This window comes from Ciconia boyciana, chromosome 24 (assembly GCF_034638445.1).
Source record: "Ciconia boyciana chromosome 24, ASM3463844v1, whole genome shotgun sequence".
Classification (NCBI taxonomy): Eukaryota; Metazoa; Chordata; class Aves; order Ciconiiformes; family Ciconiidae; genus Ciconia; species Ciconia boyciana.
The window spans coordinates 5,768,116-5,794,111 of NC_132957.1; the positions used below are offsets into that span (position 1 = coordinate 5,768,116).

General features: G+C 45.1%; 1 protein-coding gene across 3 annotated transcripts in view; it reads left to right on the forward strand.

Annotated features, from left to right (window-relative positions):
* SBNO2 (strawberry notch homolog 2) overlaps positions 1-25,996 on the forward strand; it is a 67,789-nt gene that overhangs the window by 5,106 nt on the left and 36,687 nt on the right. For 2 of the 3 annotated variants that reach the window (XM_072845248.1, XM_072845247.1), the window contains exons 2-4: positions 9,170-9,393; positions 10,511-10,590; positions 17,566-17,689. In XM_072845248.1, the coding sequence (XP_072701349.1) occupies positions 9,268-9,393; positions 10,511-10,590; positions 17,566-17,689 (330 nt within the window). In that variant the 5' untranslated portion in view covers positions 9,170-9,267. Of the gene's footprint in view, positions 1-9,169; positions 9,394-10,510; positions 10,591-16,727; positions 16,925-17,565; positions 17,690-25,996 lie in introns of those variants that run through there. The other variant, XM_072845249.1, reaches the window with a different exon arrangement.

Consider the following 25,996-nt stretch of genomic DNA (forward strand, 5'->3'; position numbering starts at 1 on the left):
TGCCACTTAATTGCCTAATATTAATCCCTGGAAATTTAGGGAATGGCACATTGGGGTAGATGCCAGCAACAAGACTCCAGATTAAGCTTTTTCCTTCTCATTATTTACTCTTGCATTTCTGTGCGAGGATTAAGGCCACTGTGACTCTCACAAATCTCCAAACAGCACCAGGGAGTGTCCCAGTGGTGGGCGGTGCGATTCTGGGTGCAGCACAGGCCTTGGTTGGTGCAAAGGTGCTTTATACTGGTGTTGATCCCTCTCATGGTGGGGAGAAGAATGACCCTGTTGGTGTTTGGTAGGGCCGGGTGGATGACGGGGAGGTGAGCCTCCTTTCCTTACCAGCTGCGCTTGCTCTGGGGCCTGAGCTTGTTCCCGTGCGATGGGGTGGCAGTCACCGTCTGTGCAGTCTGTCTCCATACGTGGATGCACTCGGCCATGCTGTACGGCACCTCCTCGCTAATGGTATGGCTATTTCCATGGCAGACCTGTACAGTATAAATACAGCCGCTGTTCTCTTCCCTAATAAGTCAGATTTTGCCCTGACTTTGTCAACCGTGGTTCCTTATTGTGTTCCTTGTTCTTGCCTGTGCTCCTACAGTCCTTGCAACGTGACCTGTCTCTTGAGTGTTGTTTTTCAACTTTTTTTTTTTCCTGGCACTTATAATAATTAAGTCTGTTACATGCTAATTTAAACCTGCCTGACTTGCTTTAAATCTACCTGTGTGGGACAGTTAATATTTTCTTGTAAAGAGAACTTTTCCTTCCAAAAAGCTGTCTTTGACTCCCCCCCCCCCGTATGGTCTGAACTTCAAATGAGGAGGAGCTAGCACTGCTTGAAGCGTAAAGCTCTTCCTTTTCATTCTGGAAACACCACTGTCTTTGGAGGGCAAGTTTGCTCTTTTGCCTGCACCACCATATATCTTGCATAGATCTGGCAAGAAGCTTTGGAATGATCTCAATTCTTCTTCCCTTTGCTTACAGCTATCTCATTCCAGCAGTTAATCTGTCAAATAGATTGTTTCACCCGGCAATTCCGTATGGAGCTGCATAGCCCAGGTAAGCAGCAAGGGTTGCCCCGTTTCCTCCTCAGTGTTGCTCAGGCGCCTGGCTGTGCTGTGCCTACGTGCTTACAGCTCTACGCCTGTACAGAGCAAACGCTCCCAAGCACGTTCTTCCTTGCCGACAGTGTTCAGGAGTTCAAGGTGGCTTAAAGTCCTTGGGTTAGCGTGCCCTAAAGTGATTCCGTTTTCATCACCGATAATAAGTATCTTTTTGGTTGGTGTTATCCTATGCATTTGTAACTGGACCGGGTTGTATTCCTCATCTGCCTAAGGTTAGATTTTTCACCCCTCTTTTCTGTAACTCTAATGGTACTTTGAAGTTGTCTGCATCAGGCTCACATTTTTTTCACGATTTCTAATATGCAAGGTTGGAGACATATTCTTCCTTTCTATGTTTCCATTGAGATAAGTGCATGGAATCGGTATATCTCTCTCTTCTAAGATCGTTCCTGGTAAGGAGCAAACTTTGGATTCTTTGGCTTTCAAATATAAATCGACCAGTTGCTTGCTTAAGAACAGTAGAGAGCTAGAGTGAGTCACCCAGAGTATTTTCTGTTTCTGCATTAACTTCTGCCTTCTTTGTAAATTAACTTGAAATTCCTTTTCCAACAGTGTTTCAGGTACTTAAACAAACAGTACTGTATTTAATTTTGCTCTGCAAAGAACTGGATTTGCCTAATGAAAAAGAGCTAAGTTGCAAGCAGTGGAGAGCATGAAAAAATGGTATTTCCATTCATGTTTTGCCTTATCTGCAGGGAAAAGATTTGATACTTCTGTTCATGTTGAACTTTTGTACTCGGATGCTATCTTTTGTCTGCTAGGCCCTATTCTAAATATGATGGAGCCTCATGGTAGCTCTGCGAGGGGACCATGACTGTATCAGAAGGGTAGATCCTAGCTTCTCTCCCTTGGTTTTCCTGTTTCTCCGAGTGAGTCACTGCCGGTGACTGGGGCTCTGAATCGAACCCTTCCCTTCTCATCCCTCAAGGCAAAACATTGTTTGGTCTAAACTGTCCAAAAATATGGCAAGAAGAAACATTAAAGGGGAACTTGAAGCTGCCTTGGCACTTGAGACATAAAAATGGCTTGATGTTCCGTCGTATGAAGTTCCCATTTCTTTGGGCAGTTATATACTAATGGTGTTCTGCAGAATTCCATCCAGCTGCAGCTCCCGCGGGTGCCCGTGTCGATGGCTCACCAGCGGCAGCACGTTGGTGGAAGGAGTGGATGGAGCGGGGTAGGGGAACGAGGCTTGGGGCTCCCTTTCTGCTCCGTGGGTGTGGGTGGGCAGGTGGGAGGGGAATTAATCTGCAAGCAGGAGAAGGAACTAGATCAAATTTCTGAGGTCTTTTTGTCATTATTGAGTGCATGGTAATTCACGATCAGCAGGTTTAGCTCTGACTGTTCCATGCATACCTGTGGTTTCCTAGCTGTCTTCCTTTAATGGAGACAATTTAAAATACGCTAACAAAGCCTGAAACACAACAGGAGGAAGTGCTTGCATTTACTGAGTGTACAATGGGTTATTTTCACCTCTCTTGATTGCAGATACCCGTGAACTGAGCCCTTACCCACAGCTCTATCGATCCTGATTATTGCAGAGCAGTTTGTTATGTTTTTCAAATTGGAAATTGTCTGCTGCAGTGCTGGTCCAATAAAATTCTAAAAAGCTCAAGCTGTTAAAAGTTAAAATTTGTGCTCTGTAACCTCTAGGCGTGATGAATTCCAGACTGAAGCTGCCCCTTACTGTCTGGACTGAATAGCAAACCTTTAAGAAAACTGTTATTAATATTGAAACTTTCTATAGCTTAATCAGAAGAACTCGTGATATAATCAAATTGCTCACGGGGCTTTATCACGCTATGCAGGGAACCAGTTTCATGATTAAACATAGGCTGCTCAGCCGTAAACGAGCAAGTCCAATGGGTTTTTTCATGCTCCTGTAATCATTGCTTGAGTGCCACCACTCTGAACCTGGGAGATCACTTTGCTGTTTCTTGGCGATGCTTGCAGAAGCAGATTACTGAAGTTCTTGAAGTTAGGAACCTTGTCCAGGCACTGGTCTGCAGAGCCGGTGTTCTCCTCTCCCAGACTTTACCCTTTATGCCTTTAACATAACTGCTGGGAATGGGAGTCTCATCTTTGGTGATTCTAGGAAACTTCTCAGCTTGGTCTAGGTAAGCAGCTTTACAGATTGTGCTTTGAGATTTTCTGTAATTATATAGGTTTTGTGGCAGGGAAATGAAAAAATCCATTCCAGTGAATTTTTTTTTTTAGGGGATTTATCCTTGCACTGTTTGGTGGTGTAGTTTTTTTGGTTTGGTTTTTTTTTTTTGGTTTGGGGTTTGGTTTTTTTTTTGGTGGGTTTGCTTTTTTTGGTTGTATTGCTCCCTGAATAGTTATCATGGCAGTGGAGTGCTTCAGTTAATTCTATGTGACAAATAACCCATCTGGAAAATCAGTCTGATTACTCTGCGGTTATATGAAGCATAATCCACTTGGGAAGCTTTTTGAAATTCCTTGTTAGTGGTTGGTACCTCCTTGTACTAAGGACCGTTTCCTGTGCTCACGGGGATGTGACGTATGCCACGCACCGGGGTTTGTTTCGGTATGATGTCCTAGTATGACTTCTGTCATTGAGTTCAAGGTCGCTATTTTCCATGATTCTGCATTCTTTATTTTCTAGCGCTATGAAAAACTTGAGTCAATTCTCGATTCTTGAATTTGGTAGTAGCACTCTGCTTGTTTAGGTTCTTTTTTCCTAAGTAGAAAATTTAAAAGTGAGTAATTGGCAAACATCCCGTGTCTGGTTGTCAAAGGCTAACAGGACAGGGGAGAGGTTTTTAAAAAGATTTTTTATCTGTGACTTGTGAAAGAGAGTTTTAACTCTATGGTTTGAATCTTAGATGGTACCAGAGGTTACTCTGAAACTTCAGAAAAAATAAGTATTAGTCTATGTAACTAGAACCTTTTTTGACTGCTAAGATCAAAAGTTGGCATCAGTAATTCCATTTTTGTTCACTGCTGGCTCTGGAGTTTCTAATACTCCCAAGTAAATTTGTTGCTGATAGTGCCCTAGTCTTGTTTTTAAATACATCCTGGTGGGCCACTTGCATGCTTGTGCAATGGAAATGACCTTAAACTAGAGAGCTCTGATTTGCCTTAACGGTGGGAACTGTTACTTTGTTGGAGTATATTTGGTAAGAGAAGAAGTGGCAAAATGTTTAAGGAAAAGTTTGCTGTAACAGTTCACTTGCAAACTGTGGGTCTCTGTGTTTATCAGTTTTTATTGTTACAACGACAGGATGGGATGTGGAAATGAGAGCGCTTTGGCTTGCAAGGAACTTGCTGATTTTCATGGTTTTCCATGATGAGGCTGCCTGGAGGATGGTGAGACAAGCACATACCAAAGGCTGTTTCCACTTCTCCTGTTCTCGTGACAGGTATTGTCCTGCTGGCCTCGGGCTCATGTACATCTCTGAAACTGGCTTCAGTCAGTTTTTTCTTTATTTTTTTCTTGGAATTTGAGTGCATAAGCCAGACAGCAGCCCCCTCTTATCAGAGTGTGAGCTTATAGCGAGAGCTGTTACAAACTCCATGTTAATCATCCCAGGAACCTGATGTAACCGCCGTCTTCCTGCATGGAGAACAGAAGATTATTCTGCAGCACTGAAGCTTTGGCGGAGCGGAGAAGGTTGGGTTTGGTGATGTCCAGCACATGCTCTGCTGCTGGGTTGCTCGTGCTGCTCTGGTTGGACAAGAAGTGCCTTCAGCATCCTCTGGCATCGAGGCAATGGATGGAAAGGGTGCAGGGTGTAGAGTGAATTCTTGATGCCTCTTGCTTCCTTCCCGCTGTTATCGATGCTTGGATGTATTTTGGAATATACACTAGCTAGAGACCCCCCGTAAACCAAGGTGATACCGTACTCCAGCTTTCTGATTCCCATGTTTGTATTCAGACTTTAGTGGCTTGTTCTGTGTAAGTAAATGCTGACAGGGCACAATTGCATTTATCAGAACTAGCAAGGAGCTCACGTGGGTGGATGGTTAATAGCAACCTTGTGATGGTTATTAGCTGTTGTATGACGTGTGCGTTATGGTAATGTGTCTTCAGCAGTGCACCGTTTTCTTTTGGGTTAACTAGAAAATGTTGACGGGATTCGTCCTCTTTCGGTGTGGCCTGGGGACAAGACTGGGAGTCCATGACATTTGGGTTTCATTCTTAACTGTTACTGGTTTTCTTGGCATCTCCGAACAAAAGATCTCTAGATTTTTGGGTTGCCCATCTATAAGGCTGGACTACTGTTCACTTTGATCTCTTCAGAGGAATTATGTCATGCAAATTCAATGTGTTGTCTTTTACCATCTGACCATTGCTCAAGCATAGAAGTTTACAGTTCCTTAAGCAGTTTTCCTTCATTTTGCTGATTGGGTGTGATGTATTGTGCAAGAGTTTTCCTAAGGAACTAACTCTGTTTTAGGGAAAGGCACTCTGCTCTGCAGAGAATCTGGCCAGTGCAATCTGGTGTTGCCAAGACACGAGATAATGTAGAGCAGGCAGGGAGAAATTCTGATATTGATTTTACCCTTCATAAGTTACTTTGGATGTGTGAGTAAAGCTGTATATTTGCTACAGCTGTTACGGGAATAACTGCTTCTGATTTCTTATCGAAAGCTGTTATAAATGGGAGGAAAAAAAAAGCAGCAAAACCCCCTGAAGTCACTGGTGAAAAGAACAGACACGGTATTTTAAAGGCACCAGAGGATGTCGATATCTCTAAAGCAGTCTGTGACATTGACCCTTAGGTCAGCAAACCTCACCACCTCTGTTCAGGAACAGCTGAGCAGTATTTAAAGGTAATCTTTAAAAAACAAAACAAGGAAAAAAAAGGCTGTCTTCCTTACAGCCTTGCACTGCCAACGTCTCTCTTGAGTTGGAAGGCTGGAGGATCTTGGAGCAGGTTGATGGAAGTGGAAAACAAACCTAATTGTAGGTTTGCTGCTCTGCTCCCTGCTGCTTCATTTGGGGATTGGGATGTTGTAGCACAGGCTTAATTTGTAATCTAGGTCCTCTTGTCAAATCTACCAAGACAAGAAGAAAAGCGGGGAATTTTATGACTGGGAGGAGGAATGAGGCAGGGCTATTTTTTAAGCAAACCCTTCCATTTAATCTGTTTTGTGCACTGGAGATAAGTGGAGCCATGATAAAACTTTGTCGTGTCTCTTATTACTTTCTTCCTTAGATGTAACTTAAAATTTCATAGGATCTCTTGTGGACCACCAGTGGCATCGGAGAACAATTTAAAGGAAAAGAAAAAAGGAACCCTAAAGCGCAGCGAGGAAGGCATCCCCTGGGATGATTGTGTAGCCATCATGCTGAAGCATAGGTTCATTTCTCGCTGGTGACGCTTTTTACTGCTTCTCTTCACAATGGGCTTGGGGTCAAAGTCTGCATTTATGCATCCCTGTTCACGAGTTCTGTTGCAATAAATCATGTGGCTTGGGAGGAAGAAGTCCTTGAATATTTTAATGTCTTTGCAGTCTTCTGTGCGCAGAGCCACTTGATAGGTGGGATGTGAATGTTGGGCTGCCTGAGGAAATTCATCTGCAGTCCTTTGTCTTCAGGAGATGTAACATAAAGCAGGTTTCGCTTAAGTAATAGGACTTCAGCATCAACGCTGAATTTGTGCGTGGCTGGGGCCAGAGGACCCACCAGTGGTACTGCTGCTCCTGCAGCTGCACTGGTGAGCTGACTTTTGTCAAGGAAGGCTGTGATTAGGCAGCTTCTAATGAGGCTTCAAGGCTACAAGTGGTTGACAGGCTGTGTTTTGGGAACCCTGGTGCTAACGTTTGGCTAATAAATCCAGAGGCCTGAGGCCAGTATAACAATATTAATTAGGATGCTGGAGTGCTAGCTAAATGTTTTTAGCTATTTTTTGCTCCTGGGCTTATGGACTATAAAGCCTGAGTGTGGATTTTATGGTGTAATAAAAAGAAACACTTCTGCTTGTAAAAGAATGAGACTGCAGTAAATCTCTGGTGACATAAAGCTAGTGAAAAGGATCTAGGTGATCCCAGGCCTTTGTAAAGAGTATTTATTCTGTTAGCGATTAACTAAAAGGGTCTGAGATTTTTGTAGCTTAATCATCTTTTCAGGTAGCCTGGTGTTACTTCTGCTGGTGTATAAACTTTATTCTCTGGAGGTGGTGATGTTTCCTTGTGCTTTCCTGGGGAAAACGCTTGCATCTTGGTCATCTCTTTTTTTTTTTTTTTTTTTTTTTTTTTTTTTTTTTTTACAATTTGTCAGGCTGTGGGAAGAGGCAAAGACTGGATGAGCAAACTCTGCAGTCTGTTTAAACCCACGGCTGCTGGGAGGACTGGCCAGTCTGCTCCTGGGGAAGTTGCCTTCTGCTCCGCAGCCCCACCCCGATGAGCCGCAGCTTTCATCCAGCACGGGCTTGTGAGCTTACGTAAACCGTGTGCATCCCAGTGTGACTACCTCTTTAGCTAAAATAAAAGGGGAATACTTTTTTAAACCGCAAAGTGCTTAGCCTCTGGCAAATGATTTAATTCAGTCTGGAAGCCTGCGTCTTGTGAAGGCATTTGTGCGCCCGCAATTTGTTCGAGGAGCAGAGGCAGCGGGATTGTCTGTCTCTGCTCTTCACCCGGAAAGTCCCCTGAATTCGAGGGTTTTGCCTGGCAACTTTTCACCAAGGGATTGGTGTCGGCCTCTCCACCCTGGGCTCGGCAGGGATGTCGTTGGTCCCCTGCGGGTTCTGCAGCCTGCGCATGCGAGCCCTGCTCGAAGCTCTCCTGGAATGGCTGCTGCCACCAGAGAAAGAAAGAAAGAAAGAAAGAAAGAGTCACTTTAATTTCACTTTCCATTACAAACGCAGAAATAATTTTGTCCGCTGAAAGGTCACTTATTTTTAAAGGGACTCTGACTCAGAAAAGACTTTTCAAAAATACTCCTTCTAGCAAGTAGTATCTTCTAAGTGATCAAAGCTGGCGTATTTTACATTGCAGCTTCAGTTTGTGCTACTTAGTTTTTCTGCTTGGCTAGCTTGCTCGTTGAGAATATATTGGCCATTTTCATTTACTCGGCTGTCATGCTGGTGGCAGACAGGGTCATGGGAGGCAGAAGAGGGACAAAGAAAGATGCAATGGAAGTGGACATCATGGATGCTTTTCTCTTGCTCCTCTGGTTGTATAGATTGCTTTTACCATATCTTTTTTTTTTTTAATCCATTAAATCCAATTGGAAATTGATGTTCTGTGGGGTTATGGAGAATTTAGCGGGAAAAAAATCAGACATTACTTTGGAGGTTTTGACTGAGAAGTTGCACTGAAGGCAATGTCTTATCGTGAGGTTAATCCCTGCCTTAAAACTCTTGCTTTAGCAAGCCTGATTCTGAAATCTCATCTTGCTAGCAACAGGGAAAATGCAAGACAGCTGGTACATTCTTATATTTGTTAGATTAATAGTATTCATGCTATAAGTATGCTATCCGGTTTGACCTTTGTGCATAGCAGTGGTGAAAAGTATTAGTGCACACTGCACTGTGAAATTAGGGAGACATCAAAGCCCAGCGAGATCGGAGATGTGAGTGCGCTCAGACCCCGCGAGGTGATTCACCCATTGCTCAGCGTGGCCATTGGTACTCCGTGGAACGATGTTCTACCTACATAGCATATTTTCATGAAAACGGGGGATTTTGGGGAACTGATCATCATGAGTTTGCACAGAAGTGCACAATCTTTTTGTATCTTAGACCGGAAAATTCCTCAAGCTAAAAACCAGCTGTGTGTCTACTGCAGAAATCACAGATGATTGTGATGATCTGCCAGACTTCCGCAGTGTTTGCAGCGAGGCAGGAGAGGTGTGTTTAATGTAAGTTCACAGGTCTGGGTGAATTCCAGGTGTGGTGATATTTGAGAACTCTCTTTCTCAGCAGAAACCTCTCTTTTATAAAGAGGCAGCAGGCATTTCACAGGCTGACGTCTGTTTACTGATCTCTTAGCTACATTTGGTCTTGGAAGTGGTTTGTTTGTTTTTTTTTCTTCGCCCCTTTAAAAAAATTTAAATGTGCATTTCTTTTCCACCCTAGGACATGGTGCAGGGTGAAGAGCACAGATAAAGAACCTTCCACCACTCCATAGCCTGTTCCACCTGCCCTGAGGACTTCATGCGGCAGGACGCAGGCTGATGCCCTCAGCACGCCCTGCCATGGACGGGGGGAAGAACTATCCGCAGCACGAGCACCAGCAGTCAGGCAATACACTCTACAGCATCCCCGGCCTCCGCTCCCAGCTCGCCGTGCCAGCCATGGAGGTGAGGGCCCCAACAGCTTCTCGGGGAGGGGCAGGGAGAGGCTCTTTGGAGAGCGTCACCAGAAGGGCTCTGAGCAGAGCACTCCAGCCTGTCAAATCCTGGGAGTCCTTGTGCGTGTTTACAGGAGCTATTTACCAGACTTTCTAGGCAGCTGTCCAGGGGCATGAAGTATTGATTGGGAGTGCTGGAGGGTTGAGGTGACGGCTGTCTGCTGCCTTTGAAGTGGGAGGAGGAAAACAAGGCTGTGATTAAAACAATGCCTCTCTCAAAGCTGGTGGGTGCCAGGCTCCTCGGGAAAGGACTAAAGAGTTTACGCAGAATTGCAGACTTTGTTTCTACCCCAGCTTGTCTCTCTGAGACATGCTAAATCTATTGCTGGGTCCAGCTGTGCCTTTTTTGAGAGTGGCAGAGATGAATAGGGTTGTATTTGTCCTGCTACTGCTGCTAAAACAAGACCGGGTCCCTGATGCATTTGTTCTCAACAGGGCAAAATGCAAACGTCTATCCCAAAATAGCTTACGTGTTCCTGCAGTTTTCTGGCTTTATTTATAACTCTTGTTTGAGTTTTGTCACGTATGGGAACACAGAGGTTAAAAAAAGAGGCCCATTTCACCAAGTGCATGTTGCTTCAAGCATGAGGTATCATTGCTTTGGACGCAAAAAAGGACAGATGAAAGACTGATCTGTAGCTGAGTAATAAGATACTGTATTCTTTCCATGATTGTATTGGTACATGCTCAGCTAAAAGCTTCCCATTAATGTTGGAGACTGTTTAGGGAGGTGGGAAGACAAAAAGAACGATGTTTTTGGGTGTTTACCTATGCAAGCCAATTTAAAGTTAATGGGTTGGTGCTTGCTTTCTGCAGAGACTGAGCTTAAAGGGCTGGGAAAGGGGACAGTAATAGGCAATTAGGTTCAAAAGCTCAAACTGGAGTGTAGCACTCTATTTCTCCTCCTGTGAGAGATGAAGAGCCACCTCTGCGTGTGGAAGGCACTGAGGGAGAGAAGTCATAAGCCTGGCCTGGGGTCTGCAGCTGTAGGTAATGTGAGGACAGGACAGTAAAACAGGACTGTGCCAGTCCTCTCCTGCTGTAACTGTTCTGGTTTCTCCTTTCAGAATTCCATGCTGGCTGCCGACTCATGGAGTAGCTGCTACCCTGCCTCTTTCCCAACCTCATCTTTCCCAAGTGAAAACCAGTGAGTGCTGTTCTCCTTTGTATAATTCCCCTCTGCTCTTGCACACCCCATGATTCAACTGTTTCTTTACTGCTGTCCTTGTTTACTTTATTTCACTAACTGATGGGGAAATAATTGCATCACAGACTGATCTTGTGGCATTTCATAAACTGCTACATCTTGGAAAAAGCAGCAAACATTTTTTTTTTTTTTTAAAAAAAAGATAAAAACTTTGATTTCCGGTAAACCTGGAGGCTGCTATAAGGGAGGAACAGCCTTGTTTTAGCCTGGATTTCTTACACTAATGGAGTTCTTAAAAACACACCGTTAGCACAATCTAGCTGAGCAAATACGTCATGCAGTCTAGCTTTATACAGCTGGTGCAGACAAGGAAGAAGGTATTACTGGTACCAGGTGGCAGACGTACAGGTGAAGTGAACTTAACAACTTTTGCTGTGTAGGTGACTGGAAGCTGACTAAATACTACCATCTCATGTCTACATTGAAAAACGTGTAGAGGCCCTAACTGTGCAAGCCAGCGTTCATCAAGAGTCATGACTTTTTCTTCTGGTTATAACTGATGTTCTTCACTGATAACCTCATCCCACAAGGTGTGAGGTGATGAGTTACGGGCTCGTGTGAGGAACTGTGACTGACTTCTAAGTAAAGCTGCCTAGTGTACAGCACAGCTTAGTGCTGTAAAGCGGAGTTGTGATGGGTTTCGGTAACCTTCCCGTAGTAACAGTGGCCCTGTCTGATGGGAAAGACATCAGCCATGTGCTTTCTAGATTCAGTGCAAAAACTTTTCTAGATTACATGCCCAAAATAGCATTTCTGAGGGATCTTCGCGTAACAATAAACATTGTTCTTCCTTCTCCCCCTTTATGATGAACCTCCATCCGGGATCAGAAGGTAGGATATGACAGGAGATGTTTGGGACAACATGAAGCGGCCTTGTGCCACCACTGAGTGACTTGGATTGGAACTCTGTTGCGACTGGGAGATGCTGATTGTTGGGAAGAAGGTTTGAAGGCTGATCGATGGCTGCTTTGGTCTCTGTGAGCACAGGGAGTGTCGCAGATACACAGGATGTGTTTTTATTTAGGTCAGAGGTGGGAGGAAGGAAAAATAAAAGAAAAATAACCTGGTATTGTGAGCTAGTAACTGTGTTCCAGGTGCTCGAGGATTTAGTTTAACCTCCTTCCTAAAGGGATTTTAGCATCTTTGTGGAAAAGCAGAGATATCCATCCTCGGGAGTGTGTAAATTCCAGCCTGGCTGGCAGCAGCGAGAATGAGCTCCTCTGTTCAGAGGGACGAGCTGCGTTTTGTCTCTGTATTAGTTCTTCTTGCTTCTCACGTGCCTGGTCCACCTCAGTCTCCAGAGTGAGCTAGCCAGCAACGATAGGGTGGATGGAATAGGGCAGTTCTTGACGTAAGATTGCCAAGAAGCTGTCCCACAGGTGCTGAATGGAGCTCTGCCTTGCTAGCTACTCCCCAAAGTGAGAATTTGAGAGGAGTTATCAGATAAGTTCAGTGTCTTTGCTCTTAGCTAGCCTGTCTCTGATTGGAAGAGGGTGTACTTTTTAAGCATGATTCCTGTAAATTACACTTTGTGAGGCCTCGAGAGAGCTATAACAGAATTTCTGTTTTGCTGTATTGAACCACAAGATTAGATTGTGTTTATCTATTGTGTTGGGTTTTTTTCTTTGACCATTTGTTCTGGCTTTGCCCCTTGCTTTCTTCCTGTTCAGTGCTGCTCTGCTGCTCCTGTCAACTCTGCTGGAAACCTTATCTAGTTATAGCCTCGATCCTGCAAAGACATGCCTGCTTTTAACACCAATGTAAACTTGTCGACTTTGCTATAGTTACTTTTGGAAATGAGGCTCATTGTAGCAATTCCTTGCTAGAGAATGATTTAGCCAAGGCTGCACCTTTAGCTTTCCTGTTTTTTTATATCCTGGTAATTGTAAAAATTACCTTTCAGGTGAAATTTTCCATATCTGTATTTCACAAAAAACCAAAGAAGTCCATCCTTTTGTATTTGAAAACTGCAGCTGAATCTTTTTTTAGGTGGATTTAGGGTTAGGGCGTTACAGGTAGGAATCCTGAAAGGGATGGAAACATTAAAAAATGGGATTGTAAAGGGAGTTGTAATTATAACCTATGTTGTAAAATAGAAAAATGCAGATGGCATTAGAGTTAGTACAAGTTTCTCTTCAAAATCCTTGCAGAAGAAATCTCATTTGCAAGTGGCTGTGTTTGGACATGGCTTATTCTCATAGCAACAGCTTTGTCCTGAAGCAGGTTTTTCCTGTTTCTTTTCAGTAGTTAACTTGCATGCTAGAGAATTTCTTTAAAAGATACCAAAGCTTGCCTCTTTGTTTCAGATTTTCCTAACCTGAAAAATGTAAACAGTGTATTAAACCTTGCTGAAAGAACAAATGAGGTTCAGGTCCCCTGTAGGGAAGAGCTGTAGCTCAGTTAATTTCTAAGGCAGTTATCCCTGAAGAGCTGGGCTTCCTTCGCAGCTGTAGGCTCAAGACATTCCGTGCTTCAGGGAAATCTGGGTCAGTCCAGTTGTGCTGTTGGAAGTGGTGTCACACATCTGCAAAAACGTACTTCTCAAAACCTGGAGCAAAGCTTTCTTCTGCAATTTCCAAAACACACAACACCCTATTTTCCTGCTGTTTTCATGCCCTTTTCTACTTTGCCACCTGCCTGTGGAGTATTACTTACCATAATAGTAAAGTAGGCTTTGAAAAACATAAATTGGTCTAATGATGGGGAAGAAGAGTGCCAGACTGATGCCGAGGCAGCCTGTGACCTCGCCAGCTTGTCTCTGATCTGCTGGCCTGAGATGTGGAGTTTGCATCTCTGAACGGAGGGCTATAACATCAGAGCATGAAGTCTGGCCAAAATACACATAGGAGGTCTCCAGTGAAATTGCAGCATTGCCCCAGAAGGGCTTCAGACGCATCGGACTCATTGATGAGCAGCTGGTATGAAGCATGCGAGGCAGGCACAATATCACAGTAGTCTAAACAAGTGGTGTTATAGCAAGCTTAAGCTGTCAAAGTATGGAGACCCATCTCCGGGAGGGAAGTGCATTGCATTGCTCACCTCTGAGATGTGGATTCCTGTAAAAGCCTGTCCACAGTGTGTTCCTCTAGATCCTGCTGTTGAAAGTCCTGAGTTGAGGAAAACTGAAGGAAATTATCAAATTCTTTACAGAAAAAAAACCCCAGCAAACCAAAGCAATCCAACTAACACCACACCCCCCCACCCCCCAACATTCTGTTGGAGTATGTGAAATAGCCCTACCCTGAGACCCATAGGCTGGACTGACATCAGATGATTTGGGCGACTGAGATGTCAGCTCAGGTTTGCCTCGTACCAAACTCTTCCACTGCTGCTATGTTAGAGTGGGTGGCAGCAAAAAAAAGCAGTCTTGCTCTTTAAAGCAATTGTCTGAACTTGATATAATCCAAAGGTGCTCCCCACCCAGCTCATAATGTCCCAGGACTCAGGGATGAAAGACTTTCTCTGGGCAAGTGCTTTATTCCTTCAAGAAGGGTAGGAACCATCTCTGCAGTAAGACTGTTGGTGCTTGTTGGGTTCTGAATGTTGCACACCTTCGTGTACTTTCCTTCGTGTTTTCCTGCAGGAGAATGTCCCTCTAGCTTTCTAAATATTCTTTTCATAACAGCTGAATTTTTGGGCTTGGTTTTATTGGCTTGTTTTGCTTGTGGGGCAGGGAGCAGACACTTATTTTTCTTAACCAGTACCTGTTGAAGGACATGTATCGGGTCAGCACACGTAACCTCGTCTTCACACAACGAAATGCTGATTTCTACAAACTCTTCAGCCAGATTCCCTCTTTCTCCTTTGTGAAAGAGAGTTCAAACAGAAGCAGGAGACCAGCATTCCTTCCCTTTTGTCTGTGTGGTTTCATTGGGGTGACTACCTTTCCGCAAAGCAAAGTGGTGTTGATGCTGGCTGAGTCGCAATGGAGCATTCCTCTTCTGGTTGGAGCCAGCGCAGCCTCTTCTGACTGAAGAGCACAGCGCTTCTCCGAACTAAACTTCACTTCAGTGCAGAATTAATTTCTCTAAGAACTTAATGACTAAATGTGTTTAGTCATTTGGGTTGAAAAGTTCTGGTTTTATTCATCAAGAAGATCAGCACTTGGTTTTCTGCAGCTGAAAGAAGTAAAATAAGATGACTCCAAACTCCCTGGCATTAACTCATTAAACTGTGATCTTGGTGCTGAAGAGACAGGTTTCACTGACTAAATGATAAGCACATGTGTTAGTAATTGATGTAGGGCCTTGATTGCTTCAAGAGCCAACCTCAATGATTAAAGTGAATCAGTGGCCTGAGAGGGACTGGTGTAGCTCTTGCACACAACCACTGGATGGACCTCAATTGTGCGTGTCCCTGGCTGCCTTCCGAGTTCAGTCACAGGGGTTTTGGCTCTGGGATGGGCCAGGTTAGCCGGAGCCTGGCTCTTCATGGGCGAGTTGAGTGTCTCCATGGCAGGACACGGAACTTGCAGTGTTGGAGTTGATGAATGCAGGTGGTGTGTTCTGTTGTCCAGGACACCCGGTTCCTTCTTTAGTGCTGCAGCTCGAAGTCAGATCTGAGGATGTGAGTCCAAATGGGCAGTCTTTTGTAAATCCAGTGTGATTAAACCCAGTAAAATGATTTTTAGTTATCCAGTGAATACCCTCAGCCTCTGAGGGGAAGCTTTTGAGCCAGAGTAGCTTCCATGGAGCAGTTTACCAGTAACTAAGTCCTGGAGAGGGTGAGCAGGTACGTACAGGGCAGGCTGTTTTCACATCTTTGCTTTGGCAATACAGCAAGGTTCACATGCTCGATTCTTCCAGTTAACACTTTTTTTTTTTCAGTTTAATTCAAGCTAACTTGTCAGTGGCTTTATGCCAGCTCTTCAAATGCGGGTGAATATCTTTAAGTTCTTATTGAAAAAAAGGTAAAGCACAGCACCAAAGGTACTAAAAGGACTTTGGCAAACACTGCATACTTGGTGGCTTTCCTAAGAGGATCTCAAAGCAGTGCACTGAGTTGCTGTTGGCTCTTATTTCAGACTGCAAGAAGAAAGTGCATCTCACATTCACAGATTTGAAAACCAAGATTAAGGGAAGCAAAATAACATACCAAAGCTGGTCATTCCACAGCAGTTCAGGCCAGGGAGGTTGGGCTGTCTTGGTCTCCTTCCTGTTACCTTAACTGACTCTTGTCCAGACCCACGAGGTGCTGGTGAAATAGGAGGCGGTGTTCACTTTTCCGGTAAAAATAGTTTTCCCCTTCCCTGGTTAGTTCGTTAGTGCTGGCCAAGCTCTGTCCTCATGCAAGAGAGATGGTGAGACCACAGCGGTTTCGACTTGAAAGCAATTTAAACAAGCCTTTCCCTGTATTCAACATTCATTCCCAGAATTTATGCACAGATTTTAATTTGCCTGAATAGATTAGGAGGAGCCGAGAGCCAGTGCTGGATTGTCAGAGCTACTGCGTGCAGGTGTGCTAAATCCACCCCTCTGCGTTCGCAGGGTGACTTTCGGTGCGTCTCTGCAGTAGGTAAAACAGCGGCAGCACTGAAAAGAAGGAAAAAAGGAAGAGGGGGAGGGAGCTGTTCCTTTCCGAGGGTATTATCTTTAATGATGAAAAAAGAGCAGGAAAAATGTGTTCGGCAGTGTGAGATAACTGTGTTTGCACATAAATACATATGTAAATGTTAAGCATGGTGTATTAATGAGCTGCTAGCCACACATGGCATTTTAATTGCTTAATAATACTTTGGCAGTGCAGTCATTCCCCAGCTCTGCTCCTGGGTAGTATTTCTTCTTAAATTTTGTTTCTCCCTCCCCCCCTCAGTGCCTTGTTAAAGTTTATTGCTGTGGGTTCTGTAACCCTGGCATTATGAAGAACGTACAACTTGCCACAAGAGGAAACCAGTCAGATCGGGTGAAACATTTTAGTGGTTCCAGCATGCAAACGTGTTGGGTGGCGATTGCCCAAGCAGCATGAGTGCACAGCCCTTACGGGAAAGATTACGAAGCACATTCCTTGCTCCTGCAGGAGAGGGAAAGGGCTTGTGTGTGTAATAGCAAAACCAGAAGATGGTCGTGTAGTGCAGGCCAGAGGCTCCTCCTGGGAAGGAGGAAGGGAATTGTCTGCTCTTTTGCAGCTCTTACCTCCTCTCTGCTCGGAGGAAGCTGGTGCTGGGGAAGGAGAGGCAGGAGGAAGCGCTGGCATGTGCCCTACCCAGGAGGGAGCAGCTGGAAGACCTTTGCTTTTTTCACTTGTTAGTTCAGCAGAGAACTTGCTTTGTAACTCGGTATGGTCGGTTACGTCCATAGTTCATCTCTGTCTGGGCTAATAGTTCTGTCCAGGGTTGCATGTCCCTAACCCTTCCATTTTTATCTGTCTTTAAGATGTGTGACTGGTAAACCTTCCTGTCGGGGGTGTGCAAAGGGGGGTGTTTGCTTTCCCTCTCTGCTCGTTTGCAGGGCTGTTTCAGTTTTATGGCCCAAACTAGTGTTCAGGTGTGGTATTTCCGTGAAACTTGATGCTTGTCCTTATGCAATGTGATTGTCAGGTTCCATCACACCCATCAAACGCTTGGCGCTGGGACATCTCAGAGGCTTAATTTTGCTTTGTTGTTAGGACTGAAATATTTAGTCCTGCAGAACCTCTTTATCTATTAAATCCTTCCCAGTTTACACAAATTGCTAAGAATTGAATTCTTAATACAACTTTCCCGACTCTTACGCTACTGAGTCTGGGAAGTAGGATATAGCTTGTGGATGTATTATTTTGCCTAGACATCTCTTCTGGATAAACACAGCTTTTTTTAATATCGATCTCCTGTATGTGTCATCCCATAGTTGCAGCTTCACCACTGATGATGGAGTCTGAAGCAACCTGAGAAATACTCAGGGCTGACAGGAAATAACTGCTTTTCCCATTTCCTTACAGGCAATATTTTAATTCCCCTCACGATTTTTATATGAATTCCATCAGCAGACCACATTTCTTGGATACAAACTATGCATCTGTGGACCCCACTGACTTCTTACCAAAAAATGGTGATTTTCCTCAGGTAAGTACATAGCTACTGATGGCTTTGGGGGAGAACGATACTTTATGGTGATGGGTTTTATTTTCAGTATTGCCTTATTGAGGGGAAAAGAAGAGATGTGCAATGTCTTAAATTTGTCCAGCACCTGATAGGAATTGTGTGCAATTGGGATGGATTCTCTGACAACAGCAATTCAGAAGCTATCCGTTGGCTTGGTAGGAGCTTATCTGTGGTAAAATTGCTTCTGTCTTTTAAAGTGATGTTTAACATAAACACTGAAAGTGCATGGGAGAATCCTGCTTGCAGGAGGGTATAGGTAAGTGTGAACGTGAACACGCTTCAGTCAGTTAAATAATTTGCCTCCTGAAACACTCTTCACTCGCATATGTTGCACGTGCTTTCTCACTGATTACAAGTGGTGGATTCCTGAATAGTGAATATTTAGGGATTACATCAACTCAGTGCCTAGCAAACTGAGATTGGAGCCAGTTCATTTTTTGCAGAGCTGAAGTGTGGGAGGAATGAATAGTCACCCTGGTTCATTCAGCATCTTTAGGGACCAAGAGGCATCCTCACCCAGGGGTCTCTCTGGGTGGGAAGGAGCTCTTTTCCATGGCATTTTTGAAATGTTGCACTGGCTTTTGGCAACATCTCATTATAAGATTGTCAGTAAAGACTGGAAAGCAGCTGATACGACAGAGCTGGCTCGGAATAAAGAAGGGACTAGCTATATCCTTTCTAGGAATTAATATAGATATTATCAGTGTCTGGCTGTCTGTGTTCTTTGCATTAGGGTTTCCCCCAGCATCTGAAGGTACATAATGAGTAAAACTGCAGAATGTTACCCTGCTTTGACCTATCAAGGCAACAGCCAAACTGAATGAATCCCTAGTCTTGGCTCTCCTATCTCAGTAAGTCACTCTTCTGGTTATCTGGGAAGCATGCAGGTGCCAGATGCAGTCCAGCGTCCTGCCTCTGGTAGGCAAAGGGCACAGCCCGCCGTGCTTCAAAACCCTGTGGGAAGTAGCCAAGGAGAAGCAGTGCAGGTGGAGTTACAGAGCACCCTTTTACTTCCAACCCCTGACTTGTGTCCTGAACCATTGTCTGAGCACGACTCTCCCATCAGATGAGAAACACGAGAAGGAGCGGGGCAGTGGCAGTGCTCTGGGACAGGCACATGCTTCAAGCCCTGTGCAGAAGAGCTTTCTCGGTTAGACAATGCTACAGGGAGCTTATATTAGAAATTAGTGACTGATATTTTTTTAGTATGCTTAAGGTCTTCTAATGAGACCTGATTAACAGGTTGGTTGGAGGCTCATCAGTCGCTGACAGATTGGACCTTCAAGCCTCAGGGGTGCTTGGAGGGTCTCAGAGGAACCTTTAAGGTGTGCAAAATCATGGGCTATCTTCAGAATCTTCATCTGTGTTATTTATAAGTCAAACTTGTTTCACTGGAAGTATTATTTTTTTCTCATCACAAAGAAGCTTACCGTCAGAGCCAAGCTTCCTCTGAGTGTGGGAACTAGCTAATCTGAACATCACAGCTGCCTGCTTCAGGTTTGTGACTCGGTGTGGTAGATAAGCGCAGGGGCACTGTTTGGGTGTTGTGTAAGATGGAGCCAAGTTTGTTGTTTTCCCCTCTTCTCTGTTCAGGTGAAGATTGACCTTTCTGGATGTTTCACTATTAATTCGAAGCATGCCTTACAATGTAGCCCTAAGTTGCTGAAAACAGTGCAAGGGAGACATGAGGGTAAGCTGGGGCAGTATGGATGTATTTCATGTAGCATCATGCTTTGACACACCGAGAAATACTTCAGTAGGTCCCAGTAAGCTGCTGTGTGCTTTTGAATGTATTTTATTTTCAGTAACTGTTGAATGTCAAGACACATGTATAAACAGAAACCTTTTCCTTCGTAATCTGTCTCCTCTTCCTGCATGATTCATTAATTGCTGCATCAGCAAATTGATGCATTTCCCCTCTTCTTGAGGGGAATGTGTTAATGCCCCCTTAATTGTGCTTTTATTTTCTTGGCATGGCTAAAGAGAGGTTTCGAACCTCCTTGGGGCTCTGATTTCTGCAGGTTTGGATGGGGATTTGTGCCATTTGAGGTGAGCCACTGGTGTGGTAGCCCAACTTCAACTGCCTGAGCAAAGCTGCTGGGCGTGCCTCACGTTAGTGACTCGCCTGACGCAGCGGATCTGGTTAGTCACCAGCAGCTGTTGACCAGAGTCTTCTAACTGGATAAAAGCAGATAAGTAAATGAATCGTAATAGCATTGATCTTTGCCTCCTGCAGAATTAATTGTGGGAGGAATGCGACAGAAATGTGATCCCATCAACTTGTGGAAGCCATTTAGCAGGCTGCGATGGGAAGAGGGAGAGAGGTCCTCTCCATAGGTCTCAGCTTGCAGGTCTGATGTAGTTTGGCTGATGGGTTTAATGCAAAAAGGGCTTAATTATTTCTTTAAGTTATGTATTTTCTAGTATCTAAGTGGTCGATCAGCTTCCTTCCCCTGCTGCATCACGGAAATTGATCTCAGCCAGCTTGGAAGAGCACCTTTTTGGAGATTCTTTGTGAAAAGGAGATGCTTCTTTGTGTCGGCTAGGTGATAAAAGAGCAGGAGGGCTCTGAGACAAACCAGACATAAATGACCTCAAATGATTTCTGGAACAAGAAATAATTCTTGTGCCACTCTCATCCTTTGGGAGAGGAAGTGACAGTCGGGAGCGAGGTGATTGTAGGCAGTTATGCTTTTGCTTGGACCCTTTCTTTGCAAGCCAACTGCTGTGAGACTGCACCTATTACAACGTGCTTGCAAGTGTTCTTCTGCTTCAAGTATAGAAACAATAAAGTGTCCATCTCCGAATCTAACACAGCCAAGCCAGTTCTTTTACTCGGGTATTGTACCACATAATAGCAGGTAGTACTATTTACGTTCCCACGAGGAACAGAGCATTTATATGGGTGCTTTTCTGTGCTGGTTTGTGGTTGTCTGTAAGCCTATGCACTGAGCATCACTGCTTGGGGCTTTCTGCAGATTCCCTGTGTGCTCTGAAACTGAGAAACACTGAATAAGACCTTTGTTAGAGCTTTGTTTTCCAATCTGAAACTGATCTGATCAAGCTTGTACCTCAGAGGGATGGTGTCTGTCTAGAGCTGCCACCGGGCAGACGGACAGGAGTGCTCCCCCAGTGTCTAGTGTGACAGTGCCCATTGATGTGAAATAACACTAGTGTTGTGCTCAACTGTCTCTTGAAGAGGTGTTTCAGGCTTTAGTCATCCTCCAGCTCAAACGGCTTGTTCTGCTGAAGTGTGGAGCCAGATCAGCCTTTCTGAACGCTCGGCTTTTGACTTTTGAGCTTTCTACGTGGTTTGCTCCTAGTGCTCTCACATATTATAATGCAATAAGCGCTAACATGGAAATCCCTTGATAAAATCTAGGGCTTTCTGAACTGCTAGTCATTGCTCATCCAAAGAAAAGCTGATAATTGTTTCACTGGAGCCAGAATTAGAGCCTGGATCTGGTAGAGCAGCAGGCACTTAACTGGAAGCAGTGGCATCAGCCTGGAGTCATCCGGGAGCGTCCTGGAGCTTTTCCATCCCTTGCTTCGGCAATATTTTCCACTTTACTGATTTCTTGCTGTCCCAGATGCCAAACTGTTAAATATTAACAGTCTGCCTGGAAAGCTGAAACATGCCATTCAGAAGGTGTGGGAGCAGCTTGGGTGGTTATGGTTTTCCAGGTGACTGTATAGGAAAGTACCTATCTTTTCTGTACTTGCCTAGTGTGGTGGTAGGAGTGGCAAGTCCCGTTAAACTTTGTGCTGTTACGACCATGCCAAACAGAGGAGTGAAACCAAAGAGGGAACATGAGGAGTTTGCTGCATGCATTGGTAAGAGATTCTTGATTAAATCTGTGGTCACTGGGCAGACAAGATGGATTGAGTGCTTATGTGAGAACCTGTGCTGCCTTCGTACATGAATAGAGACTATTCCCTTGTCTGCTCAGATACCAAAATCCTATCTGTGATAGTTCAACAGCACAGGAGAGCTTGCTATCCCCTTGGGCGACAGCCCTTTGTGTATCTCAGCAGCCTGCCAGTGCTTGACTTCTGCGTGCTGTCCTGGGGGGGCAGAGGAAGGAGATGGAAATGTCATCTCTGATCTGGAGCAAAGCTTTGTGATCCCTGTGTGTGATCTGACAGCGAGACGGTGAACGCTGCCTCCCCAAAATGTACCTGCAGCTGTTCTGGGCTGCAGCGGGACTCCAGCCTGGCCTTGGACTGCGTAGCCTGTAGGCAGTTTGTCTCCTTAAAGAGTTTTCCAGGAATACTGAAAATGGATTTAAAAAGTCTAAAGAGCAAATGGCTAATGATTCTGAGGTATTTGTGTAGTAAACACTTTCTGTTGGTGGTGATGATCGGAGGATTGTTCATGTGCCATAGGGTTTGGAGGACTCGAGGATTCGGAGAGTGGGAAGGCCGATGCATTTTCCTCCAGCACTGGCTCCCCTCTATCTTCTCTCCATATTTTGTTTCGGAGGTCCTCAGCTTGGACCTTCAGAGTGTAAAGCCTTTGCTGGCCTGAGGATGCTGTGAGTGGGAGTTGCCACATTTCTTAATTGCTCTGGGAATTTCTTTTTAGTTGAATCATTCACCGCTGCCACTTGGGTCTGGTGAAGAGCGATTTCTGTGTGTATCGCAGCAGCCTCGCTGAATGCCTTCTGCATATCGGAAAAGGTGCTTCATTTGCACGGTCAGAACGGCCTAATGTGAACCTCAACTTGTTTCCTCCAAAATATTTTTTGTTTTTGGCTTGCTGTTGGGTGATTCATCCTTGCCGGTCTGTTGGCATTCTTTATATAAACAAGTGGCTTAAACTGAGGTTCAGAAAATAGTTATATGAGGCCATATTGGGGTCTGATAGCATTCCTTGATCTTGGGAACTGTTGTCTTAAGCCAAAGTCTTGCCCAGGCTCTGTGGTGTCATCTCTTTATGTAAAAGTCTACTGATTGCACACATGTCCTTAGAAATCGGAGTCCTGAAGAGAAGCAGGTTTTGCTTTCCTTTGCTTCCCTCACTTTCTGCTGTTTATTCCTCCAGCCTCAGTGCTGGTGGGTTGGAGTCCAGTGCTTGTGTGCAGTAATTCTGCTGCAAAGGCATTTTTATCATGTCAGTGCTATCCTGTGTCACTGATGGTAAGAGCTGTTAATTGCCACAACAAAACACTAGATCCAGGAGGTTTTAACTTATACTTTGGCATCTGCTGTCCCTCAGCAGGGGTGTGTGGTGAGCTGTTGTCTGTCCCCAGAGCCTCATAAAAGCAGAGCAGCCTCTTCTAGAAAAGCATACCTGTCACTTAAATACTTGCTGCTCTTAGCCACCACAGACTTTTCTTTAAACTTCACTGTTCTATCCTGTTTAGAATTACTTAAAGCACATGACTCTGCCCATTTCCTCCTTCCTTTTGTTATTTAAAATGATCCTGCCTGTTTCTGATAGTCAATCTGTTTCCCTTCGCTTAACTTCATTTGACTTGCTCCTTGTGGCTATCCAGAACAGGACTTTTCTGAACGCACGGAAGCCTCCTCTCCTGACTTCATTTGCCATAAGTTACACTGAAAAATAAACCCGATCTTTTTGCAAGTGAGGGTGAGCAGCTCCTGTTGAGTGTGGAAGGTGTGGACAGAGCGGGTGTGCAAGAGGGCTCTGCAGAACTCCTTCCTTTTCTCCTCAGTGAAGCAGCTCTATGCTTTGGCAGGAAACTCAGGTATCCTTTCTGAAATTTGAGTTGTGCTTGGACTGGAGGAAGGAGGGCAGTCCAGATCGATTTAGCTTGTGGGGGCAGGGAAGAATTGGCTGCTCTTGGGTAGAGTAATTTGCAGTAATGCTGTAAAGATGCAGTTACAGCCTTGTTTGAGCCGCTTGTGGTGTGTGGGGGCTCTTGACCACATGTGTTAATCATAAACCAGCCCTCTTTTCACTACCAGCCCCTTGTAATCTCTGATGAATCTATCTTGTTAAAGGTGGGGGGGGAGAAATTAACCTACTCTTAAAAAAAGTATTAATTTTTAAAAGTGCTTCAGTGCACAGAGCTGTGGTGATTTAAGAGAAATCAATGTAACAGTTATTAAATTATATGAAAGACTTGGTTCTGACTGAAATGAAGAGTTTCCTGGAATAAGAAACGTCCTGGAGCTTCCTATCGCTGTCCTGGAGTTATGTCTACAGGGAATACAGATATTAAAATCAATTTGAAGACAATTAACTGGCTCTGGTGCCTTTGAAGCATTTTATGAACAAGTTGCTTTACATGCTCATGTCTTTGTTTTTGCACTCCAGGGTTGGGGTTTTGGCTGACTTAATTACACTTTAAAAACACTTTTGGTGTGATGCCTAACACTTACTTCAGGCCTTGGTTTAGAAAAAGGAAGGCTGTGATTATAACGGCTCATCCGACCTAGTTACAGTAAGTATGGTGAAATTGTGTTGGTGATGATGGTGTGCGCTCCTTGGCAGGACGGCCACGAGCGTGGTATTTGTGTGTCTGCCACTGCCCTGCTCTCGGCGTGGGCTCCTGCCTCACCGTGGCTCACCGCGTGTAGGGTGCCTGGATGATGATACATCAGATAATGCACTTTGAGGTGATCCACCAGGTTACACAGCCATGCACCCGCCTGAGCTCCCAACTTGGAACTGAGCGAGTATTGCTGTTGGTGTGCGAGGAGACAGTGGCATCAGCCTGGGCTGTTGGCACGTGTGAAGGGGTTGGCTGCTTTGGAGGTGAGCTGTGCTGGAAACAGGCACACCGGTAGCTGGTCAGTGCCCATGCGCTGGGTTCACAGCGAAGGGCCAGACCAGGCAGGTGTGTGTGGGTGCTACAGCCCTTTCCTGGACTGCAGGGCTCGGACACCAGCACAGGATTGCCCGACCGAGTGCTCGGTTTGCTCTGATCGGCTGATTTAGCCACCCTGAGCTGGTTACCGAGGAGGAGGGGACACATCTGGGATGCAGCTGACGTTATTCTAAAGCAAGGTCTCCTTTAGGTTGGAGGAACCATGCTTTAGGAGTAAATCTTTCCCTTCCGTGTATAAGAGGAGCTCTTGGGACTATCTGAGGTGGAGACACCTGTGGTTAAGTGAGAGTAATTCTGCTTTTGAGGCATAATTTGTTGTCAGTTGTGCTTGGCTGCGGATTGCAGGAGCCAGCCAAGTTGCCCCATGGCCCTAGGGAGGGGGTACAAGGGCCTGGAGGGCTCTGGCATCTCCCCCATCTCCCCCGTTCCAGACTTGTTTTCATCTGTATTGCTACCTTCAAACAGTGATGTCCACCTCTGGGCAGGAGAGAAGGCACAGGAGGTGATGGAGAACTGCCTTCTGAAGCTCTTGGCAAGCACTGTTCTCTGCCTCCTCCCCTTCATAAAGCTAACAAAAGCAGGAAAAGTACTGGTCTGAAACAGAGTGCTCTTAAAAAATGCTGGTAATATAATTTAATAGCAGACCACTGGGAGACGTTTTAAAATAGATGCTTTAATTCAAAGCAGAATCGGTCTGAGTCAGTCTGATCAAGTGAGTTTCCCCATCTCCAGTTCTGCTGGCAGTCACTGTGTGTCCTGATCCGTAACGTGGTCAGAACAGCAGTGGTCCTACCACAGCAGTCGCCACGAGCAATATCGCCTCTGACACGCAGACCTTCTTCAGTCATTTTTGTTTCCCTGGCCTCATAAGTTTGTTATTCCCCGAGTCGCAGCATCTCGCTGCCTGCTGCTGCGCACTGGTTTCCTCCAGCTTTCAGGATCACCTGCAAGAGTTTACTCTCTCGCTGGCTTTCTATTATACTTCACAAGTTTTCCTGGTTTCTCCTTATTTTAAGGCTCTCTGCACTCCCTCCAGCCCGGGAGATCCCCTCTGCGCTTGCTCGGTGGCAGGCAGTCTCCTGGTCCTCTCCCCATCCCTGAACAAGCAGCAATTGCCTTCCACATTTCCAGTCCTCAAGGGAGCCATGTGCTGGCAGGGCTTGCTGATCCGAACACCCCCCTCACACACGCTGAATTTCAGCTCTGGTTATAAAATACCGACCAGCTGCTTCGTTATCCTTGTTCTTAGTATCTGTTTTAAAAATAAACCATTTGTGGTCTCAACTTGTCAAAGCCTCTCAGTGCAGTCACTCACCACGCACCTTGCTTCCTCTTGCTCGCTTTTGAAACTAGAGCAGAGGCTGCCCTGTGCGTGGCAGGAATGGCTCTTGGTTCTCAAAACAGCCAAAATGCAAAGCAGAGCCTTGCTGCCAGCTGGGTGAAACCAGTCGTGTCACGGGAACAGGAAAAG